The sequence below is a fragment of the Haemaphysalis longicornis genome, unplaced genomic scaffold (assembly GCF_048455015.1).
Source record: "Haemaphysalis longicornis isolate Haplotype H1 unplaced genomic scaffold, Haemaphysalis longicornis Haplotype H1 scaffold_3, whole genome shotgun sequence".
NCBI classification, from domain to species: domain Eukaryota; kingdom Metazoa; phylum Arthropoda; class Arachnida; order Ixodida; family Ixodidae; genus Haemaphysalis; species Haemaphysalis longicornis.
This window is the reverse complement of record NW_027526335.1, coordinates 229,334,308-229,354,671: the sequence shown is the minus strand read 5'-3', so window position 1 is coordinate 229,354,671 and position 20,364 is coordinate 229,334,308. Positions and strand designations below refer to the sequence as shown.

General features: G+C 47.9%; 1 protein-coding gene across 1 annotated transcript in view; it reads right to left on the bottom strand.

Annotated features, from left to right (window-relative positions):
- Positions 1-7,780: 7,780 nt before the first annotated feature.
- The window catches only part of LOC144176031 (uncharacterized), a 239,167-nt gene continuing 226,583 nt past the window's right edge, over positions 7,781-20,364 (bottom strand). Inside the window, exons 6-8 of the mRNA XM_077705137.1 lie at positions 19,736-20,127; positions 17,622-17,835; positions 7,781-9,385 (exon numbers count right to left, since the gene is read on the bottom strand). Coding sequence (XP_077561263.1) covers positions 8,657-9,385; positions 17,622-17,835; positions 19,736-20,127 — 1,335 coding nt within the window. The 3' untranslated portion in view covers positions 7,781-8,656. The remainder of the gene's footprint in view (positions 9,386-17,621; positions 17,836-19,735; positions 20,128-20,364) is intronic.

Below are 20,364 nucleotides of genomic sequence, written 5' to 3'. Positions count from 1 at the left end.
GGACAACGGGCGCTCACCGGATTTGTCAGCCAGTTAGAGCGGTGAAACCCAATGGCTCGAGGTACATCAGCTCATAATTTAAGCTGCGATAGAAATATTATTAGACTATTGAATTTCGTGGCTCGGATTTTTCGCGAATCGGGCTACGGAGCCTATTTGCGGCTGCTGACATTCGCGAGTGAGACCGAAGGATGAAACCGCAGCAACGAGAGCAGCCGTTTTACTACCGCCGCTGGAGCCACTTCGCGCAATGTTGAAACTTGAGACAGTGAGATGATGTTCAAACAGAGCCCGGCGGCACCACACGCAGAGTTTGTTCCAATTAATTGTGAAAGCTACTGGGTTATCCCCAAACGTCATGCATTGACGGTGGTGGGCATGTAGCCGGCCAGGCTAGCTCGAGGAACAGGAAAAAAAAAATCTGTAGTGAAATGCTTTACCAAAATAAAAACCCGTTCCTAAATACTTCGAGGGGTGGGGAAGGGGGTTTGGGGGTAAAGCAAGGTCAGCGGGCTAAAAACGCCCCCAAAAACGTTCTTCTTACTTTTAAACAGCCGCAAATAAAATTATTGTCTTGGCCGTGACACAAATATTCTCCCTTGTTGGCGGAAATAAAATGATTGGGAATAACACAAATATTATCCCTTGCTGCTTTCCCCGCTTGCGGCTCGCGATTCTCTCCGAGTGAGCGGGCGATCAAAATAAAGCCCTGTGCAATGAAGAACGCAACCGCAGTTACTGTTTGCCAGCATGATTTAATTGAAAGTAAGTGTCGCGTTTCCCTCAAGCTAGCGAATTTTCCAAATCGTGGAAATCACAAACATTTCTGGCGCGCAAAATAAAGCGTTTGATAGTACCCACTTTCTGCATGTTGACTGAAAGTGCCAAAAAACATCCCATGCATGTGAACACACGTAATATTTTTATTTTGCAATAACATTTAACAAATATTCCCAACTGAAGAGGCTGCGAAGACGTGCGAGGGGGCCAAATTATTGAACGATGCGAATTGGTCAGGTCCCGTTCAAACTTCAAAGCACATATTTGACTCGCAAACAGAGAGTAGTCAGGATGGTTCCAAAGTGCCACAAAAGAATTTGCTGAGCGCCCACACACCACACAAACGTTTTCACGCCTTTACATATCCATGGCAGCGTACGGTAAGGGTACACAAAAGCGCTCGTTTGTAAGGTAACAATTCCAAATTCCGCATAAGGTGGCCCAGTTAGCACGAGATGCCGTGTCGACAGTGTTTCCGATGCCCCCGAGTATGTGTCGAAGCCTTTTGCCCGGAAGAGGATATGGAGGATAGAACGCAGCGGCACGATTCCGTGGTTTGCCTCGATTGTTCATAATTCACGAAAACGTAGTCCCATCCATTCATACTTGGGGAAAAAAACACTTCGTATTTGTAGGGACCAATTTATTTGGCTAATCTGTGTTGTAGACAGAAATGAGGGGAGGACGAAAACACACAGTCACAATCGGCTAAAGCCGCCCAGACCAACGAAGCAGCACGGCGGAGAGCTGTCCGCCGCACTGCTCGCCACGCCGGCACTGGCCGGCCGCGTTCTGATTGCCTGCGGCGCCGGCACTGCATGCATCACGGAGGAGTCCCCTTCGCGGCCGGCGGACGGCAGACTAGCAAACCTTTCTAGGGACCATACTATGGCTGTGGCGTCATCCAAAGAGCCGTAGGGCGCTTTCGCCGAATCACATTGACGTTAACGCCAGATTCCACTCTAGGTGAGATAGTGAGAAACATGCCCTGCGCTGCCCAGGGGGCGCTGCGCAAGCGGCTTCCGGGCAATACTTCCGGGTAGTACAAAGCTGCGCGGGTCCCATAGGATCGTGTGTTTACAGAAGCAAAATGAGCTCGATGGTCCCGATTGTTTTGCGACATGGTCACCAGCCAATCCCCGACGAGTCCGGTCTCTAAATTACGGCGATCAACTTGGCATCATGGGGAAACGATTTGCAGCGGTAAATACGTTTTCAGCGCCGACGAAAGTGCCGGTACGGTGACGGCGCTCTGGCACTCACAGGTTCACCGATCGATGGTCGTATGAAGTGAAATTTGAACTGGAACTTCTAGTTTGAAGTAATACCGTAGGTGGCAAGGACTTTTCAACAACAGCCGACCAGGAAAGAAGAGTGACGCAATCGGCGATGATCGCGCTTTAAAAAGCCAGGGATTCCGTGGACCGCAGGGTTGTACTCTCTCAATTGTGTGCGGGCTGCCTGCGCCGCTTTGAACAAAAGCCATTCGTTTAGAGTGCGGTATGTTTCCACAGAGTGTTAATTTTCTTGCTTGGTACAGTTAAAATGTGTGTTCGTTGGTTTGTTTAACACAATCTTGGTTCTGGTAATGCTTAGATGAGCTTTTGTGTAAGACGCGGTTTGAACGTGTTAGCAAGGTTTTGTAGTTTTAAGCAGCAGTATCTTTAGTTTGTGTTTGTGCGCTTGTTAAGTTGAATATTGTATAGACTGCTGGTCTGTGCTCCTTAATTGAACCTGTGTTGGTGATCTTAGTGATAGGTGGTGCAGTGCGTGTGCAATGATTGGACACGTTAGTGTGACAGCCGGAAACCTTCTCACTGGAAGTGGTTTTCCCCGAAAACACTTCTTCTGATGGGGGCAATTGTGAGGAGGCGCTTTTAGGAGCCAGGAGCCGGAGTGAGAAGTGAAGACACCGAAGCGCTCGTGCTGGGGGCGGAAAGAAAAAAGAGCACGCCAGGAAAGAGGAGAAGGAAGAGGAAGAAGAGGCGGAACGGAGGTAGCAAGTTGAAGGCAGGAGGAACGCGGCTCTCGGCGAGTTCTCTGCTGGACGCGAACGCCTAGGAGACTCACAGCCGAGCCACATTTCCCTCCTGGCCTTATGGACTCGCAACGCCGTCTCTGTGGTGGCCTCACAGCAGCCTTCATCCGGTGACTCCGAGCGCACGGGCAGCGCCGTGTCATCAGTTAGGAGGGAAGACGAAGACAGTGGTGGCACGAACGAGCAGGAAGAACGAGGTTCGGGGAGTGACCTGCCGGGCGCTAACGTTCGGGGGAACTCCGCTTCGAGCCGCACCTTCCCCGTTGACTACCAGACAACTTTCAACCGAAGCCGACGTGTCTTCTATCGGCCGGAGCACCGACCTCAACAGGAACACTGTAGCAGCGCACCGAGCCCTGCGCACCGGGCCAGCTCACCGACAGAGACCAACAAGTGAGCGCGAACAATTTTGGGGCGCCAACTCGGTTGCGTAGGACATTCACTGTCTTGTCTTGATTAGGTTAATGTTGATTTATCTTTTTTGTCAGTTCTTTGTCCCGTAAATACACGTTGTCCTTGTCCGCAGCCAACAGTCTCGTCCTTCTCCGCCTGGTCAGATTAACACCTCCTCATTTACAAAAACAACCTGCATCACATACGGCTTAATTTGTTTATTTCACGCAATGCCTCACCTACTCGCTAGTATACATGTACCCTGCCATTCGTAAATCGTGCGGCGTAAAACGTTACGCAAGGGCCATTCAGATTGCGAAAATGCAAAATTCCCCGCATTTCCCCGAGGGGAAGAATGCGAAAGTGCAAATGCACGAGTTGAATTTGCGCGGTTCGTAATGTTCGCGAAAGAGAGATCACACACACACACACAACTACAAAGAAAGAAAGATGCATTTATTCACAGACACCTATTTGTGTTGTCGTTGTACTTGATTGCTAGAGCGGATCTCAGCTTTGAAATTTCGTGTCAGTACTCCTTAGCGGGTGCATTAGCCCTTCTCACGCCCGATTCCTGGCCAATCCCCCACGTGGTTATGTGCCATGTCAGCGGCCAGGCAGCGCGCGCCCATCTCCCCCCGTTGCCAAGGAAGACGAGGAGATTCCTGGCCAATCCCCCACGTGGGTATGCTATGCGGACATCGCCGGTGGACGCAGGTTCAGGGTCGCTTAAGAAGTGCATCGCACTTAAAACAAAATTTCACTCGTTTTCATGGGGGTGCCAGGCCAGCAGTGTCAGTTGATTCGGCTGCGCAATTCTTGGGTTTGCTTGCATGCTCCCGCTGAAGCAACCTTTTGCAGTTACCTCAGGCTATAAAATGAGCAGCGTTCCGTGTTTATGCTACTCGTGAAGTTTCCTTTCTTGACCACATGCCAGAAAAAAGAACAGTAGTCGTCGTGAGGAAGTTAGACCACCCGACCTGGCGATACTGTCCCACGCCGTGACGACTGCGACAGCTCGCTGAAAACAAAGCCGATAAATTGGCTTGTTTTAGCGGATATTGTTTTCTTTACCCTCTGCAACTACTTTAAGGGCCATTTCGTACAGTATGTAGGCATTTAAACGCGCCACAAGGCGATTAAACTAAGTAGAACCAACTTTCACTTTGGCTTGTAATTTAAAACACATGAGGGCAGCGAGGGTCGTCTGCTTTTGTACTACCCAGACGGGTGGGAAATTAGGGGGCGCTGCATGCCGCCAAACTCCAGCGCAGGAGCCCTATCTGCAAGTCGTCTCGGGAAGGCGTTGCACACTCGTAGCCAGGTCCGCAATTATCCATAATGGCTTCTAGAGAATGCGGCGGCCGCGGTAATGTCTCCCAAGCAGCGTGTGTTCTCGTCTTTATCTTAATCTTTATCTTTATCTTGTTTTCGTGTTTACCGTCTTTAGCGCTTGAGATTTTTTTTTTTCCCTAAATCCACTGCGCCAGCCGGGGACTCGGCGGTCGCCGGGAGGCACGCGCTCATGAGCGCTCGGTATTTTCTCGCTCCTCGTGTTTTTTGCCAGTTTTTTTTTTTTTTTTTTTTGCTAAAGCCACGCGCGTGCCGGGAACGCTCGACGGGCGCCGCGAGGCAGGCGCTCACGAGCGCTCCGCATCTTCCTGGCATTTTGTCGGTCAGCGGCGGGATTGCGGCTTGTGAAACAGCTCCGCTGTTAAAACGATTGGCAACGGGAACTGCTTCTTTTGTTTTCATTTTAGAGTGTTCTATACGAGCGGGACTACGTATGTTGTCCCGCTCGTATCCAATGCTTACGTCTTCACAGAAATGTTTTACAGGAGATTTCACGACATGCGTAATGCATCCCAGGATTCTAAAATAGTACTCGTAACGTGAAAACCTGAACTGACGTTCAACAGAACCTGGAGCCACGGCAAATATCGCGAGAAGACTTCCGGCTATGATATCACATGGAGAGACCGGAAGTTTAGGCAAAATGACTATTTTTTCCTTCGGACCGTATCAAGCCTATTTACCATACAAGCACGAACTAAGAGAAGGGGTGCCTTTTAAACAATAGTTTGTATTGCCTATAGTGCCTATTCCATCTATATCGCCTTTTTAGTGCCTATTTTTACTATATAGACTTTTTGGTGCCTATAGATGCCTTTTTTCTGTTATACACGCCCTTTTTGGATGTTTGAGTCGGTGTCCTGCAGGGACTGTTCTCACTTCAAAAGCCCGCAACGGGGACGCTGTTTGCACGAAATTTGCATGAAATTTGACGCTGTTTGCACGAAAAATCATCGCGTCGTGCCAATCACGCCGTGAAGCAAAAACCGTGCCCAAACCGCAACCACCTCGAACTTGTCACCGCAGCCGAGCCGCTAGAAAAACCCGAGCGCAGCTACACGGCAGCCAAGCTCACCGGCGTCACCCCTTTCCGCACGAAATCTTCAGTTCTATGCGCTTCTGACGCACTGTGCCCGCAGACCAACAGCGAAAACTTCTGCCGGTAGCCCCAGCTATTGCTAACGCCAATAAAAAACAACAAGCGAAAAAAACGAACGCGGCACAGCTGCGTACACACCGGTAAAGGTGACAAACGCCTCCTGGGGGCATCTACGTGCAAATCTCAGACACCAAATTTTGAAGGTGACGCCACGAACACGTGCACTGTCAGCCGCCGACAACAGGTACACCACCGGCCGTGAAGATGCAGTGCGTGTAGCACTAAGAATGAACGAGATACGGAGGTTTGGAATGGGGATCTCAGCACTTTACAAGTAATCTAGTAGTGACACCTGCCATCTGCCGTGCCGGGTAATCCTTAAGCGCATTTTGAAAGCTAGCGTTAAAGTAGTTAGTTCCAAAGACTCTTGCGTGCTGTGTACTGTTGATAATCGGCATATAGTGCGCAGTCACTCAAGGGTGTTATTCCCGCAGCTTCGCTAATGATCTGCATCTGCAGGACAGAATGGCTCGACAATTTTTAGAGAATTATTGCTCTTCAGTGTACTATCCAATGCATTCATCGGTGTTGCGAAGAGCTGGGAAGGTCGTTCTTCTCCGTCAATAAATAATCTGTTGCATTCAAGATCTTCCTTCGAAGCGCAATTATGTCTTCAAGCGGTGGTTACGGATTTTGCCTCTTCCACCAGAGCCCATTGTTCCACTTTGAGGAACTCGGCTGAGTGCTCAAAACTAACACAAAACACTCCGGTTCAATCAACAGCTTTGCAATCGCCAAAAGCGTCGCGGCCCAAAGTATTTGCACTACGCTACACTTCAACGGGACAGGGCTCAATCGTGTGCTTATTTCGCATTCGTAGCAGAAGGCATTTCAGCAGCTGAGAGCTTTGGCGGGACTCTGTCTGCTCAGCTCATTTGGGAGGTCCAGGACAGATCCGACACTATCCCCGAAGGATCGGTTGATTAAATCTGTCTGGCATAAAATTTCTGGAATCCGTGTGGTAAAATATCTGTCGAATATTCTCATCAGCAAACATTGCCATATTCCAGTTTTAATGAGGTCATGGAACGTCCAGAAGTACAAGAGGGCTCCCCCAACTTCCGTGGACGGTGAGCGTTGTCTTTCTCGCACACAATTATTGACTAAAAGGGGGTACAACTTCAAGCAGCAAATCATTGACATGTTTCTCATTGCCTTCAGTCCTTTTTTTTTTGGTGGTGAGTCCCACTGAATTTCACATAAATTTAAAAAAAAGGCAACTATTGTGCGGCCTATTTTTCCGAATAAAATAAAATTGCTTTGCCCCAGCACACGATTTTTTCGTAGTATTACTGCAAGTAAACAAAAAATGTGCTAAAAATGCTTGTGAAGTATACATGAATTGAGCCTATATATGCCTAACCGAGAGTATTTAGAGCCTATATATGCCTAAATGGCTATTTTCAGTGCCTATTGTAGGCGCCTAAAGCCCGGATTTTTCGTGCCTCAAGTTCCGGTCTCTAATCACATGCACTTCCAGTGATGTCTTCCCCTGCGACTTCATTGTTTCACAAGCGAGAGAAGAGCAGTGCCTGCGCAACACGCGGCCCCTGCGACAGAAAGGGAGACTGGAACGTGCAACGTCATAGCAGCCTCTAAATATGGCAGTACAAACGTTTCGCTAGCCCTTCATGAATTAGTAATAGAAGGAACAACAAGCGTTGTTCATATTTTGTACCCAGTCATCTGTTACTCTTGAGTGTTCCTTGTTCTCAAGTACCATTAGGCACTCTCACCATTCCTTCAACATGGTAAGATACCCTCGTGTTAATTTAAGTTGGCGTGCCACTCGTGTTTCGTAATAGGCTCATTTCCCAGATTGCAATACTTATATTTCCTCATCCTTCCTAGGCTGTGTTTCATCAACATTTTTATCCATATAATTAGGGTACATGGCTAGCTTTGTTTTATCACCTTGCTTAATGATTATCCTCTTCTCTCAGGCGTTCTATAAGTGCATACACGTTCCATATGCTTTTCAGATTTTGAACTGGGTTGTTGACGTTTGTGTGTAGCGCTTCTAAGCAAGCTGAGATGAATGCTGTAGCCACAAAATGTAAAACACGTCATATATATTTATTCTCATAAAACACTTTTAAAAACAACAAGGTGAAAATTTGTATGAACAAAAGACAAGCCATTACAACTATGACGCAAGTGGTTTCCTGCTTTTTTTCACTAGGAATGACACACTCGAATAATAAATAGATGTGGCAGACCTTTCCTGTCTCGCTTCAGAAGGGAGCGCCACATTTTAAGCGTTATGGCTCGAGAGTCTGCCAGTGTTTACAATTTTAAAGATTAGAGGACAGCACAGAATTACAGCGGTCGATCACCATGCTTCGCTGGCCCTGCCGAGTAAACGTCGCTTTGGCTGCTCTATGCCAGTGGTAGTCCGACAGCGTTCCGAGGCAGTGAGTTGTACTGGCAGTCTGGCACTGACTCTACGTGCCCGAATCGCAACACATATTCGGTGTGATCTCCATCACGTACACGGCTGAGCACGCTCTCGTCGCGATCCTTGCGTTCGTTGCGTCTATTCCCACTGGCTACCCCATTTAGGCGCTACTGGTTCCCGGGAAGAAACAGAAGTTTACCGTGGTCCCGCGTTTGGCCTCCTTTCCTGAGCACCCTTCAGAAAGGCTGCCCTTTTTGAGGCGGTAATTTGGCAGCGGCATGGTGGGAGAGTGCACTTTCCGAAAACACACGCTGCCGCATCGGTAACACCACGCGCTTTTTAACGACTTACGGTATCTGTACAAGCGTGAGGGCACTCCGTAGAGTGAGCTAAAACGCCGCACATGGGGGTCAGCATGATTGTTCGGCTGGAAAGTCGTCGAACGCGGCTGCTACAGTCTCTTGACCCGTCGAAAGACCGAGGAGAACAGTTCGCGGAAGGTGGTGAGCATGCCTCATCCACAGAGGCCACCTGATCAGGCCACTGCCGCGGCGGGAGGCCCCGCTGCTGGTGCAGCGACTGCGGGCGCGAGCACCTGCGCTAACTGCTGCGGAGCGAACGCCGGAGCCGTAGGCTGGATCTGGTAGGAAGAAGTGGATGTGATGGTCAGCGTGGTCACGTACGAGCTCGAGCTGGTCACAGTGCGGTAGCGCGTACTGAACGCGTTGTAGATGAGCGTGTAGATCCTGGAGCTGTAGCTTGTGGCCGTGCTCACCGTCGTGTAGGTCGAAGTGACCGTGGAGTAGCGGGGCGTGGGCGCGAGCTGCGTGCCGATGAGCTGCTGCAGCTGTTGCTGCTGCAGCTGCTGCAACTGCAGCGCCTGCGTGTTCAGGTACGGCACCACACTGGTGGAGTAGCTCGTCAGCGTACGCTCAGTCGTGGACAGCGACTCGGACAGCGTGCGCGTGCGCGTACGCCGCCCGTCGTAGAAGCTGACCAGCTTGGTGTGGAACAAGGTCTCCGTGGTGGTGTACACACTCGTCTGCGTCAAGGTCGAGTATAGCGTCACCGGCTGCTGGTTCAGCTGCTGCAGACCTAAGTACACCGCGGCCAGCGGGTTGTTCGAGAAGGCAGCGTTGAACAGCGGATTGGCTAGATGCACGGGCTGGTCGCCGTCCGACGGCAGCGCCAGGTAAGACGCCTCCAGTGTCCGCGCCTGCAGCTGGTGCTGCTGCTGCGGTGTCGGTGCAGGTGGGGCTGGACCCTGCGTGAGGCACAGAAAGATGTTCCGTCTTTTGAATGCGCACTATAGAAACAGCAAGTTGCGTGACACTTTAGGCTGAATAAATTTACGCCTTTGCAAAGAGAAATTTCTTTCTCGTTACAGCTACAGTTGGCTTGATGCAAAATTTTTTGGTTCCAAAATGACGAATTCGTTTCTGATTGGCACGAAAATGATGCAGGGACCACGCCGCTGTTGATAAGTCTTATTGTCTGTGCTGTAGCCCTTAAGGGGCGACGTCTTATTCCATGTTATGTTCTTTTTACCAAGTTCCCTTTCCTGTCAGGTGAGCTCGCGACAGCCTCTGGGGCTACCACAAGATCACCAGACACCGCCTATCTCGCCTCCGATACCCCCCACCCACTCTTCCTTCAGATACACGGAATAACGGATCTGGAGACTCCTACAAACAGAATCTTTACCTAACAGAGCTCTCCTTCATCGTATTCACCCCTCCCTATTCTCCTCTCCTAACTGCACACCATGGGAAACGAAGGCCACCGTACAGCACCACATGTGGGCCTGCCCCGACGACCCCTACACCCATACCACTCCGGAGCTATGGGCGGATGCACTGGCCTGTTCTGTCCCGTCGACGCAACAAGCCCTGACGGACACAGCAGCCAAGGTCGCTGAGCAGCTGCGGCATCTGGCCACCCGCCCCGCCTTCCAATACCCGACATGAATAAAGTGTTTCCCTCTCTCTCTCGGCCGCGTCACACTTTGCCCCCGCCAAAGCTCTACGGTTGGAATTAAGGTACGTGCACACTAGCGCCGCCGTGCCATGCCTCGTGTCGCTTTCCGACGTCGGCAGCCGCTGAAAACTTGTTTTCGTCGAAAACAGGTTCCCAGCGAATGGAACCGAGAACCAATTTTGCCATTCCGCATAGCCCAAAGGCCAATGAGGGATGGCGGGTGTGTAAATATGTATGTATGTATAAATCTTTATTAAGAAAAGGGGTGGCAGTGGCCTAAGATGAGGGGGGGGGTGTTTGGAAGGACGTGAAGAGCTCCTGTAGGCCCTAAATTATTCGGGCGACGCCTGACTCTTTGGCGAACTCCCAAAGGGAACAATAAAAGAATACGTTTGAGACAATAAAGAGACATTGAAAATAGAGTGCGCACAAAAGCTCTAGAACTTGAGTCACTGCAAGTTGCCAGACGAGCCTACGAACCCTCACCGCCTCCCCTGTCAGGGACAGGATCGTTTGCAGCTCGCGAGCAAAAACTCCAACCGCCGATCACAGCGGCGAGCCGGAGAGAAACCGTATATGGATCTCTTCGCGGACACTGATAGCAGCCACACGGCGGATTTCTCCGCGAAGTGGAGGCAATGCACTCCATTGTTCATATTAAAGACGATAGTCTTTCTTGGGCTACTTAAGCCCAGAAATTTTGGTCAGTCTGTATGTCTGTTTGTCTGTCTTTCTGTCTGTCTGTCTGTCTGTATGTGAATCGATTCAGCCACCCGGCCAAAGTAAAACAAAGCCTGCGCAATAGTCTTATATAGTCACAGCTAAATCTACCCGTCTACGTCCGGTGTAATGTTTATACTTGTCAGCATTGTTGAAGAAAAACAAGAGATTAAGCAAATATAAGACCACAAATAAATAAAGAGTAATCTTTGCAGTGTTCGTTTGTAAAAAATCATAATGCTTGATTTTTGCGAAATGAAATACTACATCCACTGCAGAAAACAAATTCACTGCACCGTCGCCTGCTCTCGCCCGCGCCACTATAGCTTCTGGCGGCATTTTAATAAATGAAGCTGCAACAGTTGCGAAAGGTTCCACTAGATAATCTCCACGTTTTGCTTGGTACGCACGTGGACTAGAGATTGATTGATTGGCTGTTTATTGGAGGAGGTCAAACGCGATACTATAAGTATTGAAGTAGGGCGCCTCAATTCACGCGCGTCTCCGCCGTACGGCAGCGTTGGCATCGAGGCACCCGGCCTGGAGAAGTGGAACGCGGTAAATTTAAAATGATTTACGCAAACCTTTGGAGTCTTTACCTTGGGAGGAGCGCGGCGCAAGAGGAACAACATGAGAGGTGAGCGGGAGAGCGAAGGGCGGCATCTACCTGGCAAAAGTCGATAAAGACTATCGTCTTTTGTCGACATTCGCAACGAAAGGAGCAGATACGCGGCAATTTTTTTTTTACTTGTGTCCCCTCTGTACTCTTATATGCAAGCGCACACGGCCAGTCTTTACATGTTTGATAGGCAACACTGGTACTCAATGGGCGACTTCTCAGGGCCAATCTACACACCCTGAAAAACGGGAGATAGTAACAAACGCACCAAATGCAACGTCGACGTTGAAACACATCGTCACGCTCTTCAGACAGCACGAGGCCCAATGCACATAAGGCACAACAGCTACCTCTCTGCTACTTTTCCCTGTTTTGTCTCTGTGGCAAGCAGGAAGGCACCCAGATTTGACCCATTTTACCAGTTTCTCGCAAGGAGAAGACAAAAAAATTATCGGGAAACCCGGCAGCTCTCAGACAATCTGTTGCTCTAAGCTAACACCTGGACAATGAGAACAGTATTTTGAAAGCAGTGACCTGGTGCAAGATAGGCAGTGCGTTTAGAGTAGTAACACTGGTAGTAGTCATCATAACCCTGCTTGTGTCCACTGCAGAATGAAAGACTATTCCAAAGATCTCCAGCCACAGCCTGTCGAGTGCTGGCTGAGTCTATGTTGTTCCCCGAATTTTCAGAGCTCATCTCTCTATCGAGTTCTCGGTCGACCCCTATTGGGTTTGCGGTCTCTTGGCAATCACCCTGTCAAAAGGGTAGTCCACCTGTGGTCGCCTACTCACATTGCGTGACCAGCCCATGGCCATTTCCTTCGCCTAATTTGAACTAGAATGTCCTCCACCTCAGCCTGTTCCCTGATACATGCGGCTGTCTTCCTGTCCCTCAGCGGCTTTCCTTGTCCCGTTCTGCCGATCTAAGTTCCCTTTGAAGTCGTTGGGTGAGACCCCAAGTTTCTGCCCCGTAAGACATTACTGGAAGAACGCATTGAATAAATACAAGCTTTTTGAGTGACAGAGGAAGCTTACCCGTCAGGATATCTGAGTTCTTATCAAATGAACCCCTCCGCCCCCCCCCCCCTTCTTATTCTGCGTGTAATTTCACGTTCATGGTTCGGATCAACAGACATGATCTGCTCAAGATATATGTATCTGTGACTGTTTCCAAGACTTCCTTGCCTACCTGGAAGTGCTGCGCCTTGGTGTGCTGGTTCGACATTACCTGGGATGTTTTCGTGTTGATTTTTAAGCCTGCAATCATACCTACCGAGCACACTTGGCAAAGCATACGGTTGAAATCCTGGCTGCATTGACTGAACGAGACAATGTCGTCTGCAAACCTTAGGTGGCTGAGAAATTATTCCATTGATTCTCACGCCTGTTTTCCCCCACTTAAGCTTTCTGAACACACCATCTAGGCAGGTTGCAAATAATTGCGGCGATATTGTGTCGCCTTGCTGGACACCTTCTTAAATAACAAAATTAAAAGTTCTGAATTGGAAGCGTATGGTTCCCGTACATCCTTCGTATACACCTTCGAATTGCGCAACGTATGGCTCGTCGACGCCGTGATCACGTGACGCCTTTGCTAGTACTGAAGTACTGAAGTGGGCAAATGCTCTTTCATAATTTATGAATGCCATATACACCGGTGCACAAGACTCCGAACACTTTTCGATTACATGGTTGATAGCGCAAATATGGTCTAAAGTTGAGAAGGCCATCCTGAAACCGGCCTCTTCTCTCTCGCTGTCGAAAGTTCAAAGTGGCACTTATGCGGTTGAGGTTTACCTATGTATGCAATTTGTAGGTAACGCGAAGGAGGCTGATGGGCCTGCAATGTTTAAGCTATTTGGCATCACATTTCTTATGTAGAACTAAATTCGCACTCTTCCACTCGTCTGGCAAAATTAAAGAGCTCAGGCACTGCGAGAATAGCGCTGCAAGCTTTTTTAGCACAACGTGGCCTCCCAGGCACAATAGATCAGACGTAATGGCAACTTTGCCTTTCTTCATTGCTTGGAGCGCCGTCGCTACCTCATTTGTCGTAACCGGCGGAACCTCATCGAGAATATTTTCGGAAAAACTTGTCTCTGAGTGAGGGGTAGAAGCGAACAGGTTTCTGTTGAATTCCAGTGGTAGAAATAGTAAACGTTTATTCGAGCAAAAAGGAAAAAAAGTAAGACGGTGGTGCTGAAGCATCCCTAGTTCAGGATGCCTCTTGACCTAGTCGACTCATTTACACGCTGTTTGATAAACGCCCAATTACTATTATAAGACCGGGATGCAGCAATTTCGAGCATGCGCACATCTTCCTCAAATACTAACTTCATTTCATTTCATTTATTGTACCTTCAAGGCCCGAAGGCGTTACAGAAGGGAGTGGAGTTAATACATAATGCAAACACAGGAAAGGGTATCAAAAACAGAAAAAAAAAACGCGGATTAGCTCAAGTGTTTTTCTATAGCATTTTTAAATGCAGACAAATCGGCTATGCTAGCAATTGAGCCTGGGAGGTGGTTCCATGCAGGGGTGGTTTTTGGGATAAATGAGTAGAAAAATAAATTAGAGCGGCACTGTGGAAGGAATAATTTATGTAGGTGATCAGTTCGAGACGATATGTAAGAAGGTGCAGAGAAAAGTTGACTTCTTCTGAGCACGAGGTCGCGGGTTCGATTCCCGGCCGCGGCGGCCGCTTTTCTGATGGAGGCGAAAAGCAAAAACGCCCGTGTGTACGAGATTTCGGCGCACGTAAAAGATCCCCAGGTGGTCGAAATTAATCCGGAGCCCTCCACTACGGCGCGCCTCATCGCCTGCGTTGCGTCGGCGCGTTAAACCCTACAATCAATCAATCAATCAAAGTTGACTTCTTAATTCCGGATTGTAATAGTAAATTTTGTGGAGTAGAACTAATCGTGCTAGTTTCTTACGGTGTGAGAGGAGAGGAAGGTTTAAGGTAGTCTTCACAGATGTTCACTAGCTGTCCGAGAGTAGTTAGCAAGAATAAAACGTACACTACGATTTTGAACAGATTCTATTGCATTTGTTAGATATTCTACTCCAGGGTCCCAGACAGAAGAGGGATATTCAAGCTTAGGGCGTATTAGTGTTTTGTAGAGAAGTAGCTTTACGTTAACTGGGGCCATTGAGAAATTGCGCCGGAGGTAACCAAGCATGCGGTTGGCGTTGTTGGTGATATGGTTAATGTGAGTTTGCCAGGAAAGGTCAGATGTTATGTAGACGCCTAAGTATTTATAAGAGGTGACCTCTTCGAGTGCAGAACCCATAATGCGATTTTTGTGTAAGTTAGGCGGAGCAGTACTGCGGGACATTCTCATTAGTTTGCACTTTTGGCTGTTAAGACGCATCTTCCAAGTATCACACCAAGTAGAAATCCTATCTAGGTCAGAGTGTAATGTTAGAGTGTCTGAATTTGATGATATTACACGATAAATGACACAATCATCGGCAAATAACCTTATTGAGGATGTTACGGAGTTAGACAAGTCATTAATATAGATCAGAAAAAGCAAAGGTCCGAGAACAGAGCCTCGCGGAACACCGGAAGTGACAGGACAAAGAGCAGAATCAAAGTTGTTGCCAGAGGTTGGACAAAAAGTTTTCAATCCACAAGATAATATTACGGTCAATGTTGAGGGCACTTAATTTATGACAAAGTAATTGGTGAGAAACAAGATCAAATGCTTTAGAAAAGTCTAAGAAGATGGTGTCAATATGAAATCCATTGTCTAACGCGGCACAAATGTCATGTGTAAATGAAATAAGTTGGGTATCACAAGAAAATGATTTACGGAAGCCGTGCTGACTGGATGAAAAGAATGAATTTGTTTCTAGAAAGTTAATAAGCATGGAGAATATTATATGCTCTAGAATCTTGCATGGAACACTTGTTATAGAAATAGGACGGTAATTTAGAGGTGAATGCATGTCGCCAGATTTGAACAATGGAACCACCTTGCCGACTTTAAAATCTTTCGGCAAAGAACACGACAAAAGAGACTGCGAAAAAATATTTCCCAAAATTATAGATGAGTACACTTCAGTATTTTTCAAGAACTTTGAATTGATGCCATCTATTCCCGAAGAAGACGAAATTTTTAAATTACGGATCAACTTCGCGACACCATCATAATCAATAATCAAGGAATCCATTGCCGAGAAGTTCATCTTAACAAGTTCAGGTAAAGAAGTGCAAGTAACAGGTCATTCGAAAATTTTTTTACAAAACACGTCATTCAATACAGAACAGCATTTTTCAGGTGGAACAAAAGCACCGTCTACATCAGTTAAAAATACAGTGTTATATGCAGAGCCCTTGATCATTTTCCAAAATTTTTTAATATTATCAGACAAAAGAGATGGCAGAGTGGTGTAAAAGTAAACGCGCTTAGCTTCTTTGATAGAATTTTTAAACAGTGCGGCAATCTCATGATGTGCATGCCAGCTATCACTCGTGTTGCGTTTCTTAGCTTGCCGGAACAGCCGCTTTTTTTTTGTTCAAGATACGTTTTAGAGATACATTAAACCATGGTGACCGATGGTTACAGCGAACGATTCGGAATGGTATGTATTGTTGTACTAAATCATTAACTTTGTTTTTAAAATGTGACCAGTTCTCTTCTACGCTTCGAGCGTAGAAGTCCGGCATATATTCGTCTATAAATTCATTCATTCATTCATTTTTATTTCCTTAAGGACCCCACTGGGGGGTATTACATAAGGGGTGGATATACAGAAAAATACACATTTGAACGCATTAGTTCTATGAACACACGTGACTACTGACATTTGCTATGAAATTTAATGGGCAGGTGGTTGAAACAATGGAGCAGGGAAGGTCGTTCCAATCTTTGGCTGCACGGGGAAAAAAAGAAGCGGAAAAGGTGACAGTTCTGGTACGATAACGGGACACTTGAAGTGGATGGCCGGTGCGGTGTGAAATGTATGTCGGGGGAAGGATGTAGGGGCCTACATTTAGTGAAGAATGAAAAATTTTGTGAAAGAGGGAAAGGGTGGCGATACGGCGGCGGACAGAAAGTGGTGATAAGCCAGATTGTGCTTTCAAGGATGAAACGCTAATGTTGTACGAGTACAGGGAATGAATAAATCGGGCGGCACGATTTTGGACAGATTCAAGATCATTTATGAGATATGTTTGGGGCGGGTTCCATATGGCGGAGGCATATTCAAGTTTTGATCTGATGAGGGACTGGTAAGCGAGCAACTTTACGTGAGGGGGCGCATGCTTCAAGTTGAGTGTTTATTGTTGCGTAATCGGCTTTCCTGTAGTCCCGGATGCGTTTTTGTTTACGGTTGGAACGAATAACGTTTTCTTTAAGCTTGAAATGAATAAAACAATGATCAGTAAGACCTGGCAAAGAACTCAAATAATGAACAAGGTCGGGAGCGGTCGTTAAAACTAAGTCGAGGATGTTAGCGCTATGCGAAGTAATACGAGTAGGCTGAGTAACGAGCTGAGTAAGATGGAAATTGAAACACACGTTTAGGAATGCCTTCGTATCCAGGGAAGAGTCAGATACAGTTGGCACAGTAGCAGACCAGTTTATGTTAGGGAAATCGAAATCCCCTAACAAGAAAATAGGTGAGTCTGGAAACCTTGTTACAATGGAATTAAGTAAGTCGTGAAGCTGTGAGCAAAGCGTCGAAGTGGCACTCGGGGGCCTATAACAGGCACAAAAAATGACATCTCGTTGGTGGTACTCGTATATATGGCACGCGTACCACTTATTACATTTCCCCTTGCTGCAGCCACAATTGTTCACCAGTAGTGACCGGATGAATTGTAGTATGAAATCCAATGAGCAAAGTTTCATACCTTACGTTTCCGTCAGCAGCCGTAAAATGTATGGATGTGACAAAAATAACAAAGAGATCTTCCAGCGTCTTTTGCGAGGTTGCATTTTGGCCGCGGCGGCTGTTTTTCTGATGAAGGCGTATAATCCGAAGTTGCCTAAATTATTCCGTTGCTTTCCTCAACGGGGCGCCCCATAGCCCTGGTATAGCTTGGACACTTTCAACGCCCAAAATTACAATTTTTCCGTGTTTTTTTAGATCACGTTACATATTAATCTTGAAGAGTCCGACATTAATGTAACACCAAGAAAAAACGAAAAGAGAAAGGTCTAGGCTTGGTACCTGCAATAGGGTCTGGAAGTATTGCTCAGAGTCCAAGTCGAGAGTGACATTTCGCTCGTCCAGCGCCAGCAGGTCCCCCGGCGGCATGGTGCGGTAGGCCGTGACAATCTTGCGGATGATAAAACTTTCTGTTAGCGTGTGCGTAGTCGTGGCCAGGCCATCGAAGATGGGCACCAGGGAAGTGCGCCAGGAGTGCTCCGTCGTGGAATAAACCCTGCGCACATGCACACATTTCAGGCACAACTTGCGCCATGCATGCCGTCCCAACAGCCATCGCTCAAGCGGCACATTTGATACTTGTGTTTTCACTGTCTATCTTCCACGCAGAACAAAGAATACTGTGCCACCATAAACTCCTCATGATGAAATTACTGCGAAAGCATTGCTGTCTGTTTTCCCAACTTGTCACCTCAACATGGTAACCCTTTGCTCTTGGCGTCTTTATCTTCCTTCACATGGAGCCACCCGCTTATCATAGCTTTTCTACTCGTTCCCTACATAAGCCGTGGACAACCCTCTTCTTTATGAAGTTAATTCAAATGCAATAAAATTGGCCGCGTTCGCCGTGGTCTCACACTGCCTGTTGGTACCGCGCCGTACGATCGGAAGTTTGAGTGGGTGCTGTACCATGACCGTACCTTGGCATATTAACTAACGAAAACACAGCCGGGAGAGGAGTAACCCACTTAGACCCCTCTACATTCGCTTATATGAAACGTAAATATAGCTGGAACCTAAAGAAGACCGGAAGAGGGGGCTAATATTAGCTTAGAGTACGGAAAAATAGTTACAAGTTCACAGTCATCCAGAAAAAGAAAAAAAAAATGCAGTGTATGTTTTTACAGAAACGTTCCTTCGGGATTTATACCGGTCATGCATGAATGTAAACCGGAAAGCGGTAGTACAAAGGCAGGTACACGAAAAGAGGTGGTGTTCAACACACTTATTAAAGAAAGAACGGAATCGTACACAGTCAACAAACCGAAAAATACACACAAAGCAGGACTGCCGACAAAAAAAGGCTGTTGGGAGTCGCCTACGCGTGCTCAGAAGATGATCATGAAAGTTAAAAAACCTAAAAAAACTGGTGAGCTGCTTTAAGTTGGACCTCAGACAAGTAAGACAACAGAAGGACGTGATTCTAAAGCAAAACATGAACGCCCATATTGAGGAGGGGGGCCGATGCGCGGATCCGAGCGGTAAGCTCATCCTGGATAGTGAAGATAATAATGTTATTGTAAAACGAGAGAATAAATATTAGGGACAAATTACTTGGGAACGAGGGAAGAGCCAGTCCTGTATTGATTAAATCCTTCTGTCAGAAGTGTGGGGAAGGTTCATTGTAATAGAAATGGACAAACCAGGAGGGAACAACCGAGGAAGTCCCCATAAAGAACGAATTCTTAACTTCGGAAATTGAAAAATTGAATCGTAAAGACGGCGTTTCAAGTGTAGAAACTAAGCCATAAGCAGATACCGAGCGTAGCCAGAAGCCTGCAGAAGGGAACTGAGGAACAACCTGCAAAGACACCCCAAGCGCACTTACACAAGGTAGGGTATTAGAGAATGCTTTTTTTTAGTGAGTATGCATGTTGCTTTCGCACGAGAGCCTGAGGTTGGCGCAGTGAAAGCGTCTAATCGAAGCCTATATAAATTATTGCACTGGCCTGCGCATAACCCGCCTTCATTAAGTCTGTCACTATAACTTTTTTCCTGTGACGACACGTCCGCCTGTGTCAAGTTCTTACATTGTTGGTTCGCTGTAATATAAACTTTCGGTGATATGAGAAGGCGACGGACCCTCTTCAATGTCTGTGGTGAGCACCGCTTGCTCTCTAACCTGTATACCAGCCGCATACTAGATATTTAGTTTTAAGGAACAATTATACCACCACGAAATAAAATCGTAAACTTTGCTATTACGTGTCACCTATGCTTTCAAGAGAACAGAAACAATAGCTGATCTTCTGAACGTTGGGGGCATTTTCTGCCACGGTCAAGTAGGCAGTTTCTAAGGGCTGTTGGAGGAATGCCAGTTCACAAAGACGAGTCCCTATCAGGATGTTTTGAGAAGCGAACAAAGGACCGACTGGAGAGCCCGGCCCGTGCCCGACCTGGAGACCACGAGGGGCGGCGTCTGCTGCTCCTCCCCGCTGTTGTCCGGCGGCGGCAGCCCCGCGGTGAGCAGCTGGGCGTCGGCGGCGGAGGCCTCGAGGATGCCGTTGGAGACCAGCTCCGAAGGCTCGAGCGTGCGGGGCACCGACGTGGTGATGGTGAGCGTGCGCACCACGGACTTGCCCTGGGCCGCGTGCAGCGTGACCAGGCTGGTCAGCGTGGTCTGCTCGTAGCGCACACGCGCCGGGTCTATGGATACCAGCGGGTCCACGTCCTCGCTGCTCGCCGTCTCCACCAGCGAGGAGAGCATGAGCTCTTCTTCGCCCAGCGGAGGCTCGGCCGAAGGGTCCGGACGCGCTGTGAGCCGCACCTTGAAACGGTTCAGCCGGACCTGCAACGGAACCGGTGCTGCACCACATCTCACGGGATCGCAGCTCTCATTCACCTTGCTGCCACTACACCCCGTTGATGGCGGCTGGCAGTGATGAACTGCTGCCCGCTTGCAGGATTACGAGAACGCCCATTCACGTGAACTTCTGGTGGCAACAGGCATCGCCAACTCTGAATTAACCCTCCACCATAAAGCGCCGTATAGCTTGGGCGCTAGTTCGCTGCAGCAAACTCCGAA